General features: G+C 34.9%; 1 protein-coding gene across 5 annotated transcripts in view; it reads left to right on the forward strand.

Annotated features, from left to right (window-relative positions):
- LOC138330415 (tektin-3-like) overlaps positions 1-14746 on the forward strand; it is a 40791-nt gene extending 26045 nt beyond the window's left edge. For 4 of the 5 annotated variants that reach the window (XM_069278018.1, XM_069278023.1, XM_069278022.1 and 1 more), the window contains exons 2-11: positions 660-809; positions 5220-5390; positions 5698-5876; positions 8062-8147; positions 10541-10678; positions 11564-11634; positions 11911-12054; positions 12533-12755; positions 12974-13128; positions 13327-14746. In XM_069278018.1, the coding sequence (XP_069134119.1) occupies positions 802-809; positions 5220-5390; positions 5698-5876; positions 8062-8147; positions 10541-10678; positions 11564-11634; positions 11911-12054; positions 12533-12755; positions 12974-13128; positions 13327-13558 (1407 nt within the window). In that variant the 5' untranslated portion in view covers positions 660-801 and the 3' untranslated portion in view covers positions 13559-14746. Of the gene's footprint in view, positions 1-659; positions 810-5219; positions 5391-5697; positions 5877-7628; positions 7715-8061; positions 8148-10540; positions 10679-11563; positions 11635-11910; positions 12055-12532; positions 12756-12973; positions 13129-13326 lie in introns of all 5 variants that reach the window. The other variant, XM_069278019.1, reaches the window with a different exon arrangement.
- Positions 14747-20223: the final 5477 nt, after the last annotated feature.

The following is a 20223-nucleotide window of genomic DNA, read 5'->3' on the forward strand; positions in this document are numbered from 1 at the left end:
CAATTCCACATCCGGGGATTCTATTGATATCAGTAAACCCTGTAATGAAATTGTTGGTAACAAAATCTCGGTTGTAAAAATCGATATTTTAGTTCACATGTTTACTTTCAAATTGATTTCACTTTTACCTTTATTATTAATATTCACGAGAGCTTTACGTAGGTATGAGGACTCAAATACTGAAATCCGACAAAGGCAAGATCAAGTCTGTGTCGATTTCCATATGCTCTTTATTTAGCAATATACATAATGTGTGGTAAAATATACAACTGTATAACCTCCATTTGTGATGCATGAATGCCCTCGTACTGCCACCCGCAACTGGTTTTACCCGCACCAAGTACCGTTTACACAGTGAAAACGATTAATACTCTCCAATACACCTTTGAACTGTAAATCTCCCAATTCTACTCCACGTCATGCAATAGCGCTTTCTCTTTCAGGGGATTGTTCAAACAATAATCACAAATGCACTAGTATACACAGTCACATTAAACTCTTAGTCTTAGTAATCAGTCTAAAGCCTGGTAACTAACGACTGTGTTTGCACAGTAACCTCGGGCTGATATTCAGTGTGTGTCTGTACGCTGGAGCGATAGTATGTCTTACTCATAATTCATTTCATCTATTAGATATACAAAGTGATTTTTACTTTCTAGGACTTGTGGATGGTGAGGAGTGGCACGTGACAGTTGCTAGGCTCATCTCTATAGTTACAACGCTCTTCCGTTAAGTGATCAGCCGGTTGTTTTACAACATTACATTGTTTGCCTTCGGATCAATTCTAAAAGGACAGTTAAAATGAGTCGGTAAGTAATTTTATCTCCATATGTTATTGTACACAACGGAAAGAATCAATTATCACATTGTCCTGGTTATGTTGTATAGCTGTATTCTGATAATCATTCTCATTTAATCAAGATATGACTGAATGTTCGATGTATGTCAATTTTTTGTTATAACAAAAACACGTGATATTGATTGAACATTTCAAGCTGCCGTTGCCGATTCTGTTTTCCATGGTGACCTGTCTTTAATATGGCAAATGTGTTCATTCAATAAGTTGCATTTTTTTTTATTGAAGTTAGTTTATATCTATCAAATTTAATGCTTCTGGTAACCGTCAAAATTTAAAACCAAACTAGCGTTTCTATATATACCCAAACTTAAAAAAGGAAGACAGCAAATTAAAGGGCTCACAATATAAAGTGTGCCTTGAGTGTGTTGTATAGAAATAATACCCGTATTGGGTATATCCCATTTATTTATTGAACACCATATGGTAATTATGAATTCTTCAGTTCTGGATATGTAGCCATGAGGTTTAGTGCGTGGTCCCAATCTGTCTCCATTCTCCATGTTCAATAACTACATTTTCTTTCATCTTTACCTTGTGATATGTTTTCTAAACACCAGGACGTATTATTTGTCCTCCATAGTTCAATGTCATTATTATTTCAAAATAAGGAAAACATGATTTAAAAGAAAGAAGGATAATGTCAATTCCCTTTAGCTTACACATTCATAGCATTATCACATCGTACATATCTATTCAGTGCAGTTAGAGATACTTAAACAGAAAACCGTCAGGAGGTTATGAAACCCCCGAAATGAGGCGTTCAGGGGACTTGGTTTACCAATTATACGTCACAATCAAAGAGCACTGATCAAATTGTTACCGTTGTATACGTACATTATGACATAGAAGGGAATTCATACGTCATGGATTGGAAAGTTTTAGTTTTGCTGTAAAACTAAACTCAAACATTTTAAAATATGGCTAAATAATTATCACGTAGTAATTAGAGAACCGATGCTGGTATAAAAGATCCTATCAATATACCTATTAAATTCTCATTAAGTTATCCCGAGAGAGGGTACCATTTACCATGAATGTATGGTGACAACCAATTCCATAAATATTTAAAATGTTATTCCAGTAGGCCCATGGCATGCCGAAATAAATATTGGATTCTCCATTGTCACTGTTTTGCTCCAGTGAGCTCGGATACATGCCTTATAAATTTATTGTTTCAATAATGGAACATAAATTGGAAATGCCTTCGAAACACAGAAAAGTATTTATCATACTTTATAGGATTAATACTGTACAGTTTATAAGTAGAGATAAACATTAATAACAATATTACACACGAAAATCAAATGTATAACGCCCTTAAGCTTAGAACTTTTCACATTTGGAATTACACTGAAAATAATGTTAAGGTAAGCTTTACTCTACAGGTAATATATAGAAACTAGTGATACTTAATGGCCAAGTCTCAACTTTAGTGTTCAATATCAAAGAAGCAGCTGTAAGGCTCCGTATTATAAGTTAGTTCCTTACTTCAGCCAGAAGACGTTTGTCGATATGCCATTGTTAAAAGCAAGACAAACTCTTGTGACATACCTAATTATAACGCTACGTTTCCAGCTGATGCAACCACCAGCCATCTGCCATTTTAGATAACTAAGATACACTGAGAAACAATTAGAATGAAGTTTACACATCTGATAATGCAAACTCAAGCCCACAATTCCTTTGATGAGGGTAGATCGTATATACCTAATTACCAGAGCTACCATCCGTGAACGATACGGACAGACATTACAAAGCAGTACCATATGTATAGTCATGTCCTATAAATTAGATCTAAATATCACACTTTGTTGCACATGACTTGGTTATTTGTCGCGATTCGTATTTTATGGCTAAAACTGCATTTATTATTCAAATGAATAAGAGTATCTCGATTTCATATCGAAAGCCAAGCTTTGTTTTTGAAAATGAATGCCATGTAAGTAAATCGTTAATCAAGAACTTGAATGTTCTTTGGAAAAAAGATAGGTTGTCATAATGAAATATTCACGGGATTGTGTATATATATGTGTGATATATACCTATCAGAGAATTGAGTGGCACAAATTAGTTCAGTATCATCAAATAAACTAAAAATCTATATATTGGTAAAAGGGTAGGATACCGTAATGAAATATTCATGCAATATACATGTATAACTGTCAGAAAATTTTCATCAAAATCGCTAACCATGATAACAAACGAATTCAATATATTAAATAGTTTAAGTCAACGCAACAATCTACCATCGTAAAAGTGAATAAAATTCGCTTGAAAATGTAATTTGAGTAAAAGTCAGCAAAAATTCGCTTGAAAATGTAATTTGAGTAAAAGTCAGCAAAAATACTCTATGTTTGATGATTACTATTTCGTCCCATCTGTTGAACTGGTGTGGTTTGGCAGCTGGTGAGAGAACACTATCATGCTCTGAATTTGAAATGAAATACGTGTAGTTTTTTTAAACAGGTGGGTACTCGTTCTTTTCATCATATTTTCAATTATTTCAGTTAAAGATGCTCCACCGCCGACAAAGCGTAAATTATACTCTTCATTAGATCAATAATTGGGTGTAATCATGTATATATATATATGTCTAATTAACACAAAAAATAATATGAAATAATTTGTTTTGCATTTGGCGCATGCGCAATCAGTACTTCATTCCATATAGAACATGGTGCCATGGTTTTTTTTGGGATGCAATTAACAGTTTTTGAAATTTTATCTTGAAATAAAAGTAAAAGCTCAAACATTTCATTGGTGGTAATGGTGTAAAGTAAGAAACTTATGTAACTGAAGAAAAATACTGATTTGTCTGCTCCGGTTTTTTATTCAGGAAAAATACTATTTGTCAGTGGTGGAGCGTCTTGATTTATCACCACAACATACGATGGTTACGTAGATTAAGTAGAATAAGAGAAATCATAACATTGTGGAAAGCTATATATTCCTCTGCACTTCAAGTACTTTGTTCAAAGGAGTAGGCAGGTACCATGAACATGCCCTAACTTCAGGAAATCCCTTCACTTAAAATCAGTCACTGGAAATCATAAAACAAGTTCCATAACTTTAGAATTTCCCTGGTGATAACCTTACCTCAGCTCCAAAGTAACAGATGATAATGTTTTCCATGGATACATTAAACATGTTTAATCTCCAAAGCATCGTTCTACCGCTTCTACTAGTTACTAGGCGATAGGAAACAAGTGGAATGCCGACGGTAACAGGTGTACTAAAGGTTTGCTTTGTGGTAACTAAACCCTACAATGTACATCGAATGTTCATTAATCACATCATGTTAAACATGAAATCGAATACCAACCTTTCATTAGGTAGGTTCTGACTGGACAAGCCTAACACAGGCATACTGAATCTACATTTACTGGTACAAAGGCAGGTATCAAATCTTCAAAATTAAATAGTGAATTTACAATGTAAAATTTACAGTGAATGATAAAAATTTCACGACTTTGTGACACTTTTTAATAATCCATAGGGATGACACACAAAGCATATCAAGTCAGATAACAAAAGATAAGGGAGATTAAAAAAAACTGTCCTTTGCTATTTTTCATTTCAGAATAGTTTATTAAGTAGATTCCAGGTATAATACCATCTACACAGTAAAATGCTCTATAAAAAAAACCTTGGTCATATGTCTTTACTTACAAGGATGACCCGTTTCTTGGCCCCATAGTAATAAAGCCATTAACTCAAGATCACCTAACTTAAGAATACACACAACGTCTGTATAAGACATTTTTAAACATATCATAGTATACCCTTATGGAATTTCTCGGTGGTTAAATCCCAAGTGTATACACGGTCTACTTTCTAGTGAAAACATGACACTGCCGTGGTCCACGTTTAGATGAGTATTTGGTTATTGAAATCCAAAGGACCATTTTAGTCGTTAATTTCAGTCTCAGGTATAGAAATATGTTGAGGAAATCTGTCTTGTCTATGTCACTTGAATTTAATCCTAAAATAGGATAGGACGCTTTGTGATATACTTAAGTGCTTGACCAGGATTGTCCATAGTTTAACAATGTCTTAGTCAAACAAACCGTCAACATTCAAATTGAAAGGTAAATAAAACGTTTCTTATATATCTGACACCAAGCGATACACTAGTTTAAGGACTGTTGAATAAATGGTTTTGTTGAAATAAACCTTTTCAACTAAGAAAAGTCATTGGATACGTAGAAACAGAAATGTACAGTGATATATCCGGGGTATTTTCGATGACGGGAGTATTAATGTTTATCCTTTAAGACATTTGACATGAAGTGTGGCAATAACATGCAATTTACAATTAAAAGGTCCCAAAAATGTTTTTGTTTTTTTCATTTGTATGTAGTACTCCACGATACTTCGACAGTGGATCTGTTCTGCGCACGCGCAGCGTCACACCAGGGGGAGACATGAAAATGTTGCCATATGTTTCCGACAAGACCATTTCTCGTCACCTTGGATACGCAGGAAGATCTCTGGATTTGGGACATGCCGCCACATACTACAACCCGGCCAGGTAAGAACATGTATACGTGATCGATTTCAACTCATTAATTTTCAAAACATCTTTGATACTTCTATGTTCTATATGACAAAATGCATTAAAATATTAAGTAGCTATGTTCTATGAGAGCATTTCTTTAATTGTTTGGTAATTTGCGATGTTGAATTTTAAGGTTGGTTAATGGTCACCTCACACTAGAATTTGTCAGGGCTCAAATAAAACAAACCCTACCTCCCTGGACATTCACTATGGACTGATCCAGTTCTCTTGTTAGAAGAGTTCAAATTTATCTTTGGGGTAATATGTTATATGTCTCCAGGAATGCCCTGTATTCCCGATACACTACCAACGACTGGGGATTATCAAACAACATGAATTATTCTATGTCCGACAAGGAGAGATCCTTCGCCGAGCGTCTCAGAGCCGACGCATGGAGAACTGTCAAAGAGACGGACGCGCGCACACGTAACAGGCAGAATGACATCACCAAGAAGTTAGGTAAGTGCGGAGGAAGAATTCAAAACCATCAACATTTTTGTCTTTACTGGATTATCTATTATTGAGTTGCTACATGATGAGTTAATACTTGCAACGTCATAAATATGCGACACAATGTCTAACTCAATTTAATGACGTAGCATCAATACCGGTTCAAAAGGGAGGTAACTCTAACATCCGAGATGACGTAACCGTCAATACTTGTTCAGAAGGGAGGTAAATCTAAGCAACATTCAATACCTGTTAACAAGGGAGGTAACTCTAACGTCCGAGATGACGTAACAGTCAAAACCTGTTCACAAGGGAGGTAACTCTAACGTCCGAGATGACGTAACAGTGAATACCTGTTCACAAGGGAGGTAACTCTAACACCCGAAATGACATAACGGCAGATTTTCAACAAATCCTGTTACAGAAGTATTTTGTCACTGATTCATGTTAGAACGTGTAAACTCTTCTAACTGATGTCATATCTTCATAACATGCAGTGTAAAAATATGAAATGAGAAAAAGAACAAAAGAAGACACTTGAAATAAGCAGTTATCTAGTATCTGACGTTAAGAATATGGCTTCACAGACAGGAGTAGGATAATGATATAAGATATTGAGATGCGGTTTTTTCCTACCGGAGTTAACATTTGTCCAACAAGACTTGACTTATTTGGCTCAAAACGCTTTAAGGTTCATGTAATGGCTTTAACCAGTGATATTTGGCAAGCCTATAACTTATTACTGTGCTGCAATTGAACAAAAACTAATGTCATTAATTGTTGGTATGTACCCTGGCTAACTGTCAGTCTCACTGTTGATAAGTAATTTGTGAAGCTGCTTGTAAATTTCAGTAAAATAAGAGAAAAATGTATATTTCTGGAGAAGACATAGAACTCGTGTGAATTGCATTGATGGCACCAAATAAGCATGTTATCGTGTTCAGTAGTGACTATGCCAGGTACTCCAACAGTTTGTTTGACAAAATCGGACCAGCGAATAGCGCAGGAGCCTATTGTCGTAAATGCAAATGGCTACTTTAAATGGCGGATCACAAATATAGCATATCAGAAGACATTTTAATTGATACAAGTGCTCTAATATACACTATAAGGTACTCTGAACATGACAAGAAGACTATTTACGAAAAAAATTGTTAAAATGTGGACTTTGAGGCTCTTTCCGGAAATTTGCATTTTTGGCCCCAAACAGATCGGTTGAACTATTTTTTTCGTGAAGAGTCTTCTTGTCATGTTCAGAGTACTTTATGGTGTCTATAAGAACATTTGTATCAATTGAGATGGCTTGTTATATGCTATATTTGTGATCCACCATTTAGAGCAGCCATTTGCATTTACTACAATAGGCTCCTGCGCTATTTGCTGGTCCGATTTTGCCAAACACACTGTTGGAGTACCTGGCATATTCACAACTGAACACGATGGCATGATTATTTGATTCCATTAATGCAATTCACACGAGTTCTATGTCTTCTCCAGAAATATACATTTTTCTCATATTTTACTGAATTTTACAAGCAGCTTCACAAATTACATATCCACAGTGAGACTGACAGTTAGCCAGGGTACATAACAACAATTAATGACATTAGTTTTGTTCAATTGCAGCACAGTAATGAGTTATAGGCTTGCAAAATATCACTGGTTACTCATTTGGCTTTTGGCTCAAAACGCTTTAAAGCAACATTCATAGATTGATTTTGAAAGTGTCAAGTAAAATCTGGATACAATTACAATCCACAGGTGAGAGAGTAACCGACATAGCTTTCTTGAAGAGCGAAATCAACCAGGAAATAGGAATAGTTGCAAATGAAACGCAAAATCTCAAGGTACCTTGGTTGGCTAACTGTAGGTGATGTTTCTAATAATGTGGATTGCATGACAGTTTGGTGATAGAATAGGAGAATAATACATATTAATATTTTTGTTGTGTGTTTTGTTCATCATTCTAATAAATTAATGATCCCAGGTTTTTTTTTCAAATTTTGTGTTGCGCTGAGAAAAAAAAACGAAATTTGTTTTCGTGTTTATTAAAAAACGAAGTTTTTTTTAGAGAGATTTTGGCATCAATTTTTCGAAAGCGCTGACAGATATATGTAAAAAAAACCTGGTTAAAGGTCAAACATGGTGCGACAATAACAATTGGCATTTTTGGGTGCTTGCTTTCTTTCCCCAGGGGAGCGAGTCTATGACATTGCTTTCTGGAAAAGCGAACTTAACAATGAGATTAACGCCATGGCTACAGAAACCGACAATCTCAAGGTAACTAATGAACAGTAAGCTATTCTATAGATCAAGGTAACTAATGAACATTTAGCTATTCTATAGATCAAGATAACTATTCTATATATCAAGGTAACTAATGAACATTTAGCTAGACAATCCCAAGGTAACTAATGAACAGTTTAGCTATTCTATATATCAAGGTATCTAATGAACAGTTAGCTATTCTATATATCAAGGTAACTAATGGACAGTTAGCTATTCTATATATCAAGGTAACTAATGGACAGTTAGCTATTCTATATATCAAGATAACTCTTCTATATATCAAGGTATCTAATGGACAGTTAGCTATTCTATATATCAAGGTAACTAATGAACAGTAAGCTATTCTATATATCAAGGTAACTAATGGACAGTTAGCTATTCTATAGATCAATATAACTATTCTATATATCAAGGTAACTAATGAACAGTTAGCTATTCTATATATCAAGGTAACTAATGAACAGTTAGCTATTCTATATATCAAGGTAACTAATGGACAGTTAGCTATTCTATAGATCAATATAACTATTCTATATATCAAGGTAACTAATGAACAGTTAGCTATTCTATAGATCAAGGTAACTAATGAACAGTTTAGCTATTCTATAGATCAAGATAACTCTTCTATATATCAAGGTAACTAATGAACATTTAGCTAGACAATCCCAAGGTAACTAATGAACAGTTTAGCTATTCTATATATCAAGGTAACTAATGAACAGTTAGCTATTCTATAGATCAAGGTAACTAATGAACAGTTAGTTATTCTATAGATCAAGATAACTATTCTATATATCAAGGTAACTAATGAAAGTTAGCTATTTTAATATATCAAGGTAACTAATGAACATTTAGCTAGACAATCCCAAGGTAACTAATGAACAGTTTAGCTATTCTATATATCAAGGTAACTAATGAACATTTAGCTATTCTATAGATCAAGATAACTCTTCTATATATCAAGGTAACTAATGAACATTTAGCTAGACAATCCCAAGGTAACTAATGAACAGTTTAGCTATTCTATATATCAAGGTAATTAATGAACATTTAGCTATTCTATAGATAGCTATTCTATAGATCAAGGTAACTAATGAACAGTTAGTTATTCTATAGATCAAGATAACTATTCTATATATCAAGGTAACTAATGAAAGTTAGCTATTTTAGTTACAAAGTAGCTTATGAACAGTTAGCTAGACAATCCCAAGGTAACTAATGAACAGTTAGCTATTCTATATATCAAGGAAAAATGAACAGTTAGATACACAATCTCAAGTTAACTAATGAACAGTTTAGCTATTCTATAAATCAAGGTGATTAATGAACAGTTAGCTATTTTACATATCAAGGTAAAAATGAACTGTTAGCTAGACTACCTATAGGTATAACTAATGCGCAGTTTAGCTATTCTGTATATCAAGGTACAACTAATGAACAGTTTAGCTATTCGATATATCAAGATATCTAATGAACAGCTTAGCTATTCTTTATATCAAGATAACTAATGAACAGTTTAGCTACTCGATATATCAAGATATCTAATGAACAGCTTAGCTATTCTTTATATCAAGATAACTAATGAACAGTTTAGCTACTCGATATATCAAGATAACTAATGAACAGTTCAGCTATTCGATATATCAAGATATCTAATGAACAGCTTAGCTATTCGATATATCAAGGTAAAAATGAACAGTTTAGCAATTCTATATATTAAAGTAACTAATGAACAGTACGCTAGACAATTTCAAGATATCTAATGAACAGCTTAGCTATTCTATTTATCAAGGTAACTAATTTACAGTTAGGTATTCTATATATCAAGCAAGCTCCTGTGTTATTTACCATTGCACCAGTTCCTTTAACGTATGTGTTGTTTAACTGTCTGGTGAGAATACCTCATTCCTCGTGTAAAACTGTAACAATCAGTTGGTCTAACTATCAATCTTTAATTCTAACAAAAGTAAACGTGTTATATATCGTGTATCTACACAATGTCTTACTTCTTTTTCTAATTTCTGATAATTACTGAACCTCTGCTGTTCCAGATGTTTTATTCAAACACATGCCTGACTGAGGCCCTTTATTGAAAACATTTCAATCATTACCATTCCTTCTTTATTACGTTCTTCCTATAGTCAATATAAAAAGATGTATCTTTAATCTAACGTGAACTTATTCTATTTAGCATCCCATCACATTGTTACTTGATTTTATAGTCTGTTTCTTAAAGAGCCAATGTTCCTGTATTGCTCGTTTCATTTAAATATTCAAGATTACACTGATCCTCTATAGTTTGGTAAAGGCCTTCTATGGTTTATTTCATAAAGAAAGATATATCAGCTATAGTCCGTTTCATGATATGTAATGTTGATTTGCAGGAGTATCGCCGCACTCTAGAGAAGGCCTTGGCTGACACAGCTAACCCACTCCACATCTCGGAGGAATGTCTCATGCACAGAGAGAAACGTCAGGGTATCGATCTCGTTCATGATGACGTAGAGAAGCAGCTCATCAAGGTACACAACAAAATAAACATTTTTTTGTCATTTCTGTAGATAATCGTTGATTATGGCTAAGCATGATCATGGTTTCCAATAAGCCATGGGAACACATGCTCATTATCAAACTGAAAATCGGCGACCGGAACTTCGTTAATGGCGCATGTAGAACTCAAGGTCTGAAAACTTTCTTGTCTTTTGACAATCTATGATAAGTTAAAGATGCTCCACCGCCGACAGAGCATGAATGATATTCATCATTTGAACAATAATTGGTGTTCAATCGTGTCTATGTATGTCTAATTAACACAAAAATAATATATATTTTTTCACTTTGCCTTTGGTGCATGCGCAATCAGTACTTCATTCCATATAGGATATAGTGCGTCGGAATTTTTTCGGGATGCAATTAATTATTTTTTATATTCTTAACTTGACGTAGAATTAAAAGCTCAAACTTTTCAATGGTGGTAATGGTGTAAAGTAAGTAATTTTTGTAACTGAAGAAAAATACTAAATCGTCTTCTCCTGTTTTTGATAGTGAAAAAATACTATTTGTCGGCAATCTATGATAAGTTAAAGATGTATTTGCATTTTCAAATTTTGCCACAAGACATGAACATGCATAAGGCAAAAACGAGAGAAGTTTTGTCAAGGTGATAGTTTACAAATATCCTTAAGAATACATGGAAACAACAAATAGTATATAAAGATACGTCAACAATGTAAGGGAGACAATCGTACATTTCAGTTAAGCATGTTATGGGTGACACGTCTTTGAAAACAAAGTGTGGATACTAGGTTTGATTTACAATACAACATGAACTTAAATTAGTTTGAGTAGCTATCCTGATACATGTCATATTCAGTATCCCCGTCAGAGTTGTGTCATTGATGTTACAGGAAGTTGACGTCATCAAGAAGTGTCAGGCAAAGATGAAGAAGGTTTTGGATAAAGCTTACGTCCAGCTCAAGTGAGTCATACAAATGGTTATTTCTGGATACCTACTACCTTCAAGGGTTATCAGGGCATTATATGTATATTGGTGTCTGAAGCTATTTTTTTCTCTGATGATGTAGCAGTTACTTAAGTCATAGATCTCTTTTTTTCTCTCGACTACGAAAACTTCTATTACACTTAAATTATCAAAATATGTAAAACATAAAGGAACAGAATTAGAAATCACGTGTAATCTGAAGAGTTCAAGTGTCTCCGAGTAATTGATATAATGACGTACTTCCGTTCCCAGAATGAACCGCGCCGCTCAACACACCCTGGAGATCGACGCCAAGGACAAGCACCACGCACAGGGCCTTGACGACAGGATGCAGCAGCTGAGAAACGCTTCCGCTGGCATCGGCTACCATCCCGGCATCGAGTCGATTGATAACACGTGAGTCAATCTACGCAATTCACATTGAAAATAACTGTAATGGAAATAGATAAGTATTGATTCGTTCATTGATTTGATTAATAAAAGATTTCATTCCTTTTGGATAAAAATCGTTAATGACATTTGCTCAATTGCGTTTTACTGAGTGTGTGACAAGATATTTGGTTCATACCAGTGTAGAGAATGGTGATATAACACCTCTCAACCAATGGCAGTATTCTGAAAGGATGGCATGTTCCCCGATTGAAAATCAGGATGCTACGTTGGATACACTATATATCTCACTGGAATATCACTTTAAAGTAGATAATAGTTCCCGCAATCACAAGGAGACACAACGACATCAATCCACAGTACATCCAATCACCATGCATAGGCATCTCACAAGAACGCAAAATCGTCATCAGATGACAAATCTTTGTTGATTGGCGGATACACTACAATCACTGCTAACTCTACAGTATAATTCTATTTTTAGCATCACCATTCCCGACTCCTGGGTAAGGTACACACAAGAAAACATTGCACGTTCCCAGAAGGAAAGAGCTGCTTCTGAGCGTCTACGAGGAGAAATCGACAGCACCCTCCGCGCATGCGCCAATGACATGTGGAACCAGTTCAACTGCGTCAACAACTCCTTCAATGGTCGAACCAGGCAGACAACAGATGCTAGGAACAAACTCCAGGCTCACTTACAGAGGGTAAGATTACCATTGAGATAAGGTCATTGATAAATCAGTATTATATTGTCTACTACCACTCAAAGATATTCAATACTGAGTTCCTAACTTACGTTTCAAGGCACTTTTCAGGAAATGAAACCGTTCTAGCAAACAGTAATTGTGTTCCATAAAAGATTAGGGTTTTGAAGTTTCATATAAGGACAGCAGAAGTAAGAGATGACCAAACCTTATTTCAGACACTACAAGAAATCTTCGACATGGAGAGGAACATTGAACTCCTGAGGAAGGCCATCCAAGACAAGGAAATGCCAATGAAGGTAGCCCAGACCCGATTGGAGGAGAGAACCCGCCGAATCAACGTCGAGCTTTGTAACGATCCCGTCATGAAATCGTGAGTACTACGTCATCAATTATAGAGTGCTGTAATGAGATTTGTTTTTCATAAGACATTAATCAGATGTCAACCATGTTTTTTTGTGAAAGTAAAAGTTTGATATCGGTTCAATTTTATAAGATTTCAAAAGGTTACATTATTGTTAATGTACATGCCGTTTGAACACTCGAACTGTAATTGTTTGTATTCAAACAGACTACAGAGGGAGATTGCTGAGATCCGAGAGTCAGTGAGAATCCTTAAGGAACGTCTGAAGGCTTCCGAGCTGAGCTTGTGTCGTCTGATGAAGACGAAAGCCACCTTGGAGCACGATATCTCAGTGAAGGAGAATACTATCAAGATAGACACCGCTTACTGCATGGGCATGCGCAAAGGCTTCCCAATGGATCCCAAAGTTGGCCCAGTGTTTCAAATGCCAATATGCTAATAATAGAACATTTACCAATTATTTTCTATAAAGATAAATGAATTATTTAAGGAACATTCCGAATGGTCATCTGCCAGGATATGTGGAGATTTTAAATGAATTTGTTATTGGAGTATTGTCATTTTAAAGAAAGTCTAATTATAGAAACATTGAAGGAGTTCAACGATCAAATACAGTATTAGGTAACAGTGTCTATGCATATTTTACTGTAGACGTTGTTTGTTTCGCAAGCTTGCGAAAGTTTGAAAGTTTTATATACAAAATGTATAAACTTTCAAATGTCTATTGGACCAGTTTTTTTCATTCTCGTAGGCGTTGTGGAGATCATTAATATACTTAATTGTTCACTTGATTCATACAGATCTTTGTTCTTGTTATATTTGCAAATGCGATTTGCTTTTCATTTACTTTTCGTTTCTTCCTTTTTTTCGAAGTGAAGATTTAAAACAGAGAGGGCTTTAAGAGTAATATTATTTATGTATTAGAATGAATAATAAAGCCCTTTCCAGGTACACATTTCCCATTTTATCAAGAAAGTCTCTAATTAAAAAATACTAGATATGCTTAATTTAGCGCAAGTTAGTAATGTTTTGTTCTATAAATATAGCTTAAATAGAAAACTGAGCTGAAGACCGAGTCGGAGAAACACAGTGTTAACCCCGGTGTAGACACTGGGTCCTTACATTTACCAATCAGTATTTTGTGTTATTTTACCGAACACAACTTGCATTTCTATATAATTTATTTTCCAAAATTTTGTCGTTTAGATATCGTTACTTTTTTACAAGACTTGTTTTAGCTAATCTTAGATAATGAATAATACGTAAGCGCGGAAATCAAAAATGATGAGCTACAGATGGTAAGTAGTGCTATAGCACTGGCTAGCACTCGGTGCGCTAGATAGCACTGGCTAGCACTCTGTGCGCTAAATAGTACTAGTTAACACTCTCAGTGCTAAACATGATGCAGTACAACTTAAGTACTTATAGTTATATTCCAAAAGTTATTTTTGTCGTGATAAGTGTGAATTTCTAATACTTTCCGTATGAATACTTTTATTTATTGATCCGTCCAAAGTGAACCCTGTTTTAGTGATTAAAATATCAAATAGATTGTAATCATGTGCTGATTTGTATTTATATTTATCAAATATAAGCGTGTTTGCATTGAATTGAATTTAAACATAAATTTCAGCTTTCTATCATAAAAAAGCTGCATATTATGATATGATATAATGTCAGAAATTGTCGCAATTCAGCATTCGGAAATTCTCGGCAGATTCCGCTACTGTGCAGTTTTAGATGGAAGGTTGGAAATCGGCCGAGAAGTTACGAATGACATCTAGTAAACAGTGCGCATGCTCCGAGGACAACTTCCTCTGCGGACGTAAACCACTTCAGTATTAGAATATCTAGAACTCGAACATTACAACTGCTCAACAAGATGTTACAATGTACGTAGAGTAAGTGACTTGCCATCTAATGTGCTATGAACTGTGATATATCGACTATATTTTATTTATATGTTGTTAAAATTTTGTATATAGCGTTTCAAATTCATTGGTCGAGTAAGCACCATTGTACTGCTTATGTTGTTTGCACAATAAAACCTGGAAAAAAGTCCGTGTTTCGTTTTGATTTCCAAATGTTTATGTGGCTGTTTTGCTGATGTTTCATATGTTTGAGTAAGTTCCGCTCTATAATGGAATAAAAAAACATGTTTTGTGTGTTTTAGCAGTTTTCTCGTGGTTTCTAAATCTACTGTCTACCCTGGCGTGGTTCCGTGTCCACATTGCTACAGGTCTATGTATTTCGACAGATGTTTGCTGGGTCTCACTGTAACCGTACTGACGATCACATTTGGAAACATCTGACTAAGCTGACCTGACTGACCTCTGACCATGTTGACCTCTGACCTGAATGACTTCTGACCACATGCTGACCTCTGACCTTTCGATAAAATTCATAAAACAGTACCTGTATACACCGTCCATGTTATTCGAATAAGGTTAACACAACGAGGTAGTTTCAAACATTAATTCGTGTGACTTCAAACGAGCGCGGCCATTGATTCCTGTAATGCTGGGTCACAGCTGATGAAAATGGTGTAATATGTATAAGAAAATAAATTAGTATGTTGTCACCTACATGTACCTTTTTGGATTTATATATCATAAATAAAAATATTTGCAAAACTTTCCCTACAAATCAGTCCAAGAAGCTGTGATTAATGCATTTCTTAATACGTATTTTCTCTTGTATTGACCGCCATTTTTAATTTAAATTGGAATATTGAGGTTTTATGATAATTAAGAGTTATATAAACTGCTTAGTAGAGGAGATCCGGAATTTCTATGAAAGCGGATTCTTAATGCATGTATGTACGATTTCGTCATCAATGAAACTATGACGTCAGGATTTATTCCGGATATCGACTGCATAAGAAGTATAAAATTAGTAGATTCTTTGACGTTTTCTTTCTTTATGGAGACACGACTAGGAAATTATACTGGAAAATATTTGTGACAAATGTAATTCACTTTCCCCAGGAGGAACAATGGAGGGCTATACTGGGTGAGCGGCATGAACTTAGTGTCTACTCAGATATTCAAACCAGACTTTACATTGCACCAATTGCGGCAAATTGGCGAAAAACATCCAAGGTACATTTGGAAATTGGCAGAGATGATAAGGCTGTCATTTGTATATGTCAACGAAATAGTGATGTGTAAACTATGTGGACAACAAGGCAGTAATGTTATAATTCATTTCTTAATTCAATGTTGCAAGCTTTTCGAAACTAAAGATAAATTATTTCATAATGTCATCAGCATACTTGGTACAACGAACTATATTACATTCTCAGACCTGGACGAAACAAGTATGGCAAAAGTCATACTAGGCAGTAGACAATATATTGATGTCGAAGATAATGTCTGGGAATAGTTCATGCTCATGAACAGAGTCAGCATTGCAGTTATGATAAAGTTACTATATGAGAGACTGTAATGTAAATTACATATCCTGGTAAATTATATGGCCATCGTGCCATCAGTGTCTAGTAATCAGTGACAATAATATTTTGTATATAATGTTCTTCTTTTTCTAACTCATTATTATGAATTATTTTTGTAATCGTCATATATGGAGGAAATAAAGATATATATCTATAAACACGTACAAAAAACAAGCGGAACGAAATAAACCTCATTTCCATTATGCGTTTCACTAAAATTAAAATTTTGTGGTTTGTATTAACCAAAACAGCCATAACGTTGTATTTAAATTAGTCCGCTAAACCTGCCTATATTATTAGGCTTTTTCATTTTTTTTTGCCTAATATATATTAGGCAAAAACAATTAAAAAAAGCCTAATAATATAGGCAGGTTTAGCGGACTAATTTAAAACGTGAGTGAAGCGAACAAAAATTGATTCCGATAGAAAACAGACTATGTCAAGAGTCAGTAACGTGCGCAATTGGGAAGGTAGGTAAATATGAATGGAAACGCTGAAATGCAAGCGACGGGAGCAATTTCCCACTTTATACTTGTGTGATGTACATATGTGCAATAAGTCAACAACCTATCTTCGCGGTGCCCGGTTGAATGAAAAGTCTCGTTTGACTTGTGACTTATCATTCTTACGCTAAATACTAATTGTTTTATAACAAATATTAACAAATATGACTTAAACTTCATTTGTCAACCATCGTAAATTGGAAAATAATCTTAAAATGTGGAAAACTAATATTCCTTGTCATGTCAGCGAGTTTGTTGTTCATTATAACCACGCTTTCGGCCAGCTTTCGTTTTGTGTTCCATAAATAGAATGTGACGGTTTATTTTTATCATTTTTGGGGTAGGTATTCCCCACGTTTTCCTGTCGTTTTAGATAACCAAAATTGTAATAAAATATTCAATAAACATCTGAAAACCATATCTAAGCATACAGAACAACTTATTTTGAGGTTCATGTCCCTTTATATTAACAATTGTATAAATAAACGGGAAAAATATCCCGACCGGGGCGACGTGCAATGCAGTCAAACGTAAACATTACCTTTGTGTCTGTGTTCGTCCTACGATCGAGTCTTTGGGGTGGACGGGCGTGAGACCCTCTGACAGAGGTCAGTTATAAACATACCCTCTTGTCTTTGTTATTTGAGAACTCAATCATGTGTATTATAAAACATGCACCGCTAGTAATCCACGTGTTGACAGTTACGCGTCACCACAAATACATTGTACCTATCGAACACAAGTGAAATTGTTCTGTCTGTAGATGGCGATGGATCTAAGCGTAGATTATATAATCACATGGCTCCCAAGGATGTAATATCGTCAAGTCAGACGACAATCTCAAACACGTTTAGCTACTTGAACACCGGTGTTTTGACAACTTCGGCAAATTCCAGTATGTAAGCGTGCGTCAGCTTCGCCTCGTTGCACATCACACATGTGGCCGAGTACAAATTCTCTATGTTATTACGCTATATATTAACTTTTAACAAAATTGAATATATATTTAAAGTTCTGATCTGATGAAATAAAATTTTCTCTGAAATTTACTTTGTTTGTCATGTTTATTTTACAATAAAATATTGAATTTTTTTTGTCGTCGCGGATGAATAATTCGATTGATCATTCAATTGAGTAAGCTCCTCCCACTTTTGACCGACTTTTATTGAATAATTATGTCACATTCAAATGGCGATTTTATTGCATGAAATATGAATAAAAAAGTCGTATGAGTGTAAATATAGGGATTGGATTTCGTTTTTATGTTAACCATGCTTGTATGGAGCAATTCCTCTAAGAATATATTCAATATGGGGCGCTAACGCCAACCAATGTAAGGCCTCATACACGTATTCCGAACACTGCATTTCCTGCTTTGAAACAGATACGTTACGAGAAGAATTATCTTGTTAAAATACTTTTGTTAAAATACTTTTTTTGAATAACACAAAACATACATTTGTATATTGTTACAAGTATTTAATAGATTTTACACCTCGTAACTAAACAAGGGGAGTAACTCTAGTTAAAGTGTTCACTATTTTTGTTGAGGCCCATTTAAGCATTAGTCTTCCTTTTTCAAGGAATGTAGACAAATTGAGTAACGTGATTAATGATTAATTTGTCTGCAATCCCGGAAAAAATTATGGGACCATAAACATGTTCTACATAACACTACTGTAACGGGAGTTTGGGAACTTTAAAGGTCCACTGTACCTTTTCGCAACGACTTTCAATTTTTCAAAGTGGAATGTAAAACGAGATTGATAATATTATAGAATCGCAAAAGTTATAAACTTATTGTTAATACTACATATCATCACCTTCTGAACAATTTGTTAAAAATAAATAAAATGTTAATTTCATAACGCGGGTCGTCTTATGTTTCCCACCGTAGTCCTAAATAATGCGCGGTAGTTGATTATCACTGCACCAGAAGGCAAAACAGCGAAGCGAAACCCAACTGTTATCATATATTACGCAGGATGTCTTGGATAAGCTTCATGTTGTAACTTTCTTTTGTTGCTTATGATTTTTTAAGAAACCTTTAAATTTTGTTCCAGAAAGGTACGTAGTGGGCCTTTAAGAATTCCCTTTTTGTTTCGTAAGGTTTATGGCAAGCCAACATGACATTTATTGAAAGAGCAATGTCGATCCTTAATTTCAATGCACATATATAAGATATCTTAATGAGGTAAAAACTGTATAAAGCTAGTGTATTAATAATCCGAAATAAAAGGCCAAAATAAATTCAAAGTTCAATCAAATCATTTCTATGGAATATACATGTATATTCAGCCACTATAGGGCCTTCTTCAGTCCGAAATAACACTAACACAACGTGTTCGTCTACATGTTTGTTTACATCTATGGTGCGCAGGTACGAAATGTCTCGGCCCGTTTGATGTATACGGCGGGTTATTTCGACCCAACATGCTATGTGCACTAAATCAAACCCAGTGTTTAACAATGGTTATAACCACAAGATACTTTATCAGATAGACTCATGTAGACATAAACATAACAGTGACGTATCAAAAGGAGATATTATATGCAATCACATGCACGGTCGAAACGTCAGATATAGTGGCAATCGAAATTAATATTGCGGTCGAAAAGTTTGACAATCGACTAAGGGTATGTTATTGTTTTGAGACAGCTCGTACCTCATACTATTCTGTAAACATAGTGCCTATCACATCAAATATAATAAAATAAAACACAGATTACCATTACGTTTGATAAAAAGGATCAGAGAAAATCCCACTAGAGACGACGTCCATGTGATCCTTGATAAAGGCCAGTCAAATGGCTGCCTGCAAAATTTTGACACTGACGAAGTCATCTCGCCCCAAGAGCACAACATAGCTTACCGTATATGTATACTGGGACGAAATCTCGTTTACACTTGATGCAGCAAGGTGCAGAACCTACACGTGGTCGTGAGTACACGTGGTATAAAGGTCACCTGAACATGACATGACCCCCCCATGGGACGCTGTCAGATCCTCTAATCACCGGAGTGGTCATAAGGATCTGTATTTTAATTAGATTGCCTATCACATAGTGTTGTTCACAGCCGTGGTTCCCTAATGAGCACCAATCTCTCTACGGCAGGTTGCTCCCATTCTGACTTAGAATTGAGGA

Source organism: Argopecten irradians, chromosome 8, assembly GCF_041381155.1.
Source record: "Argopecten irradians isolate NY chromosome 8, Ai_NY, whole genome shotgun sequence".
Classification (NCBI taxonomy): domain Eukaryota; kingdom Metazoa; phylum Mollusca; class Bivalvia; order Pectinida; family Pectinidae; genus Argopecten; species Argopecten irradians.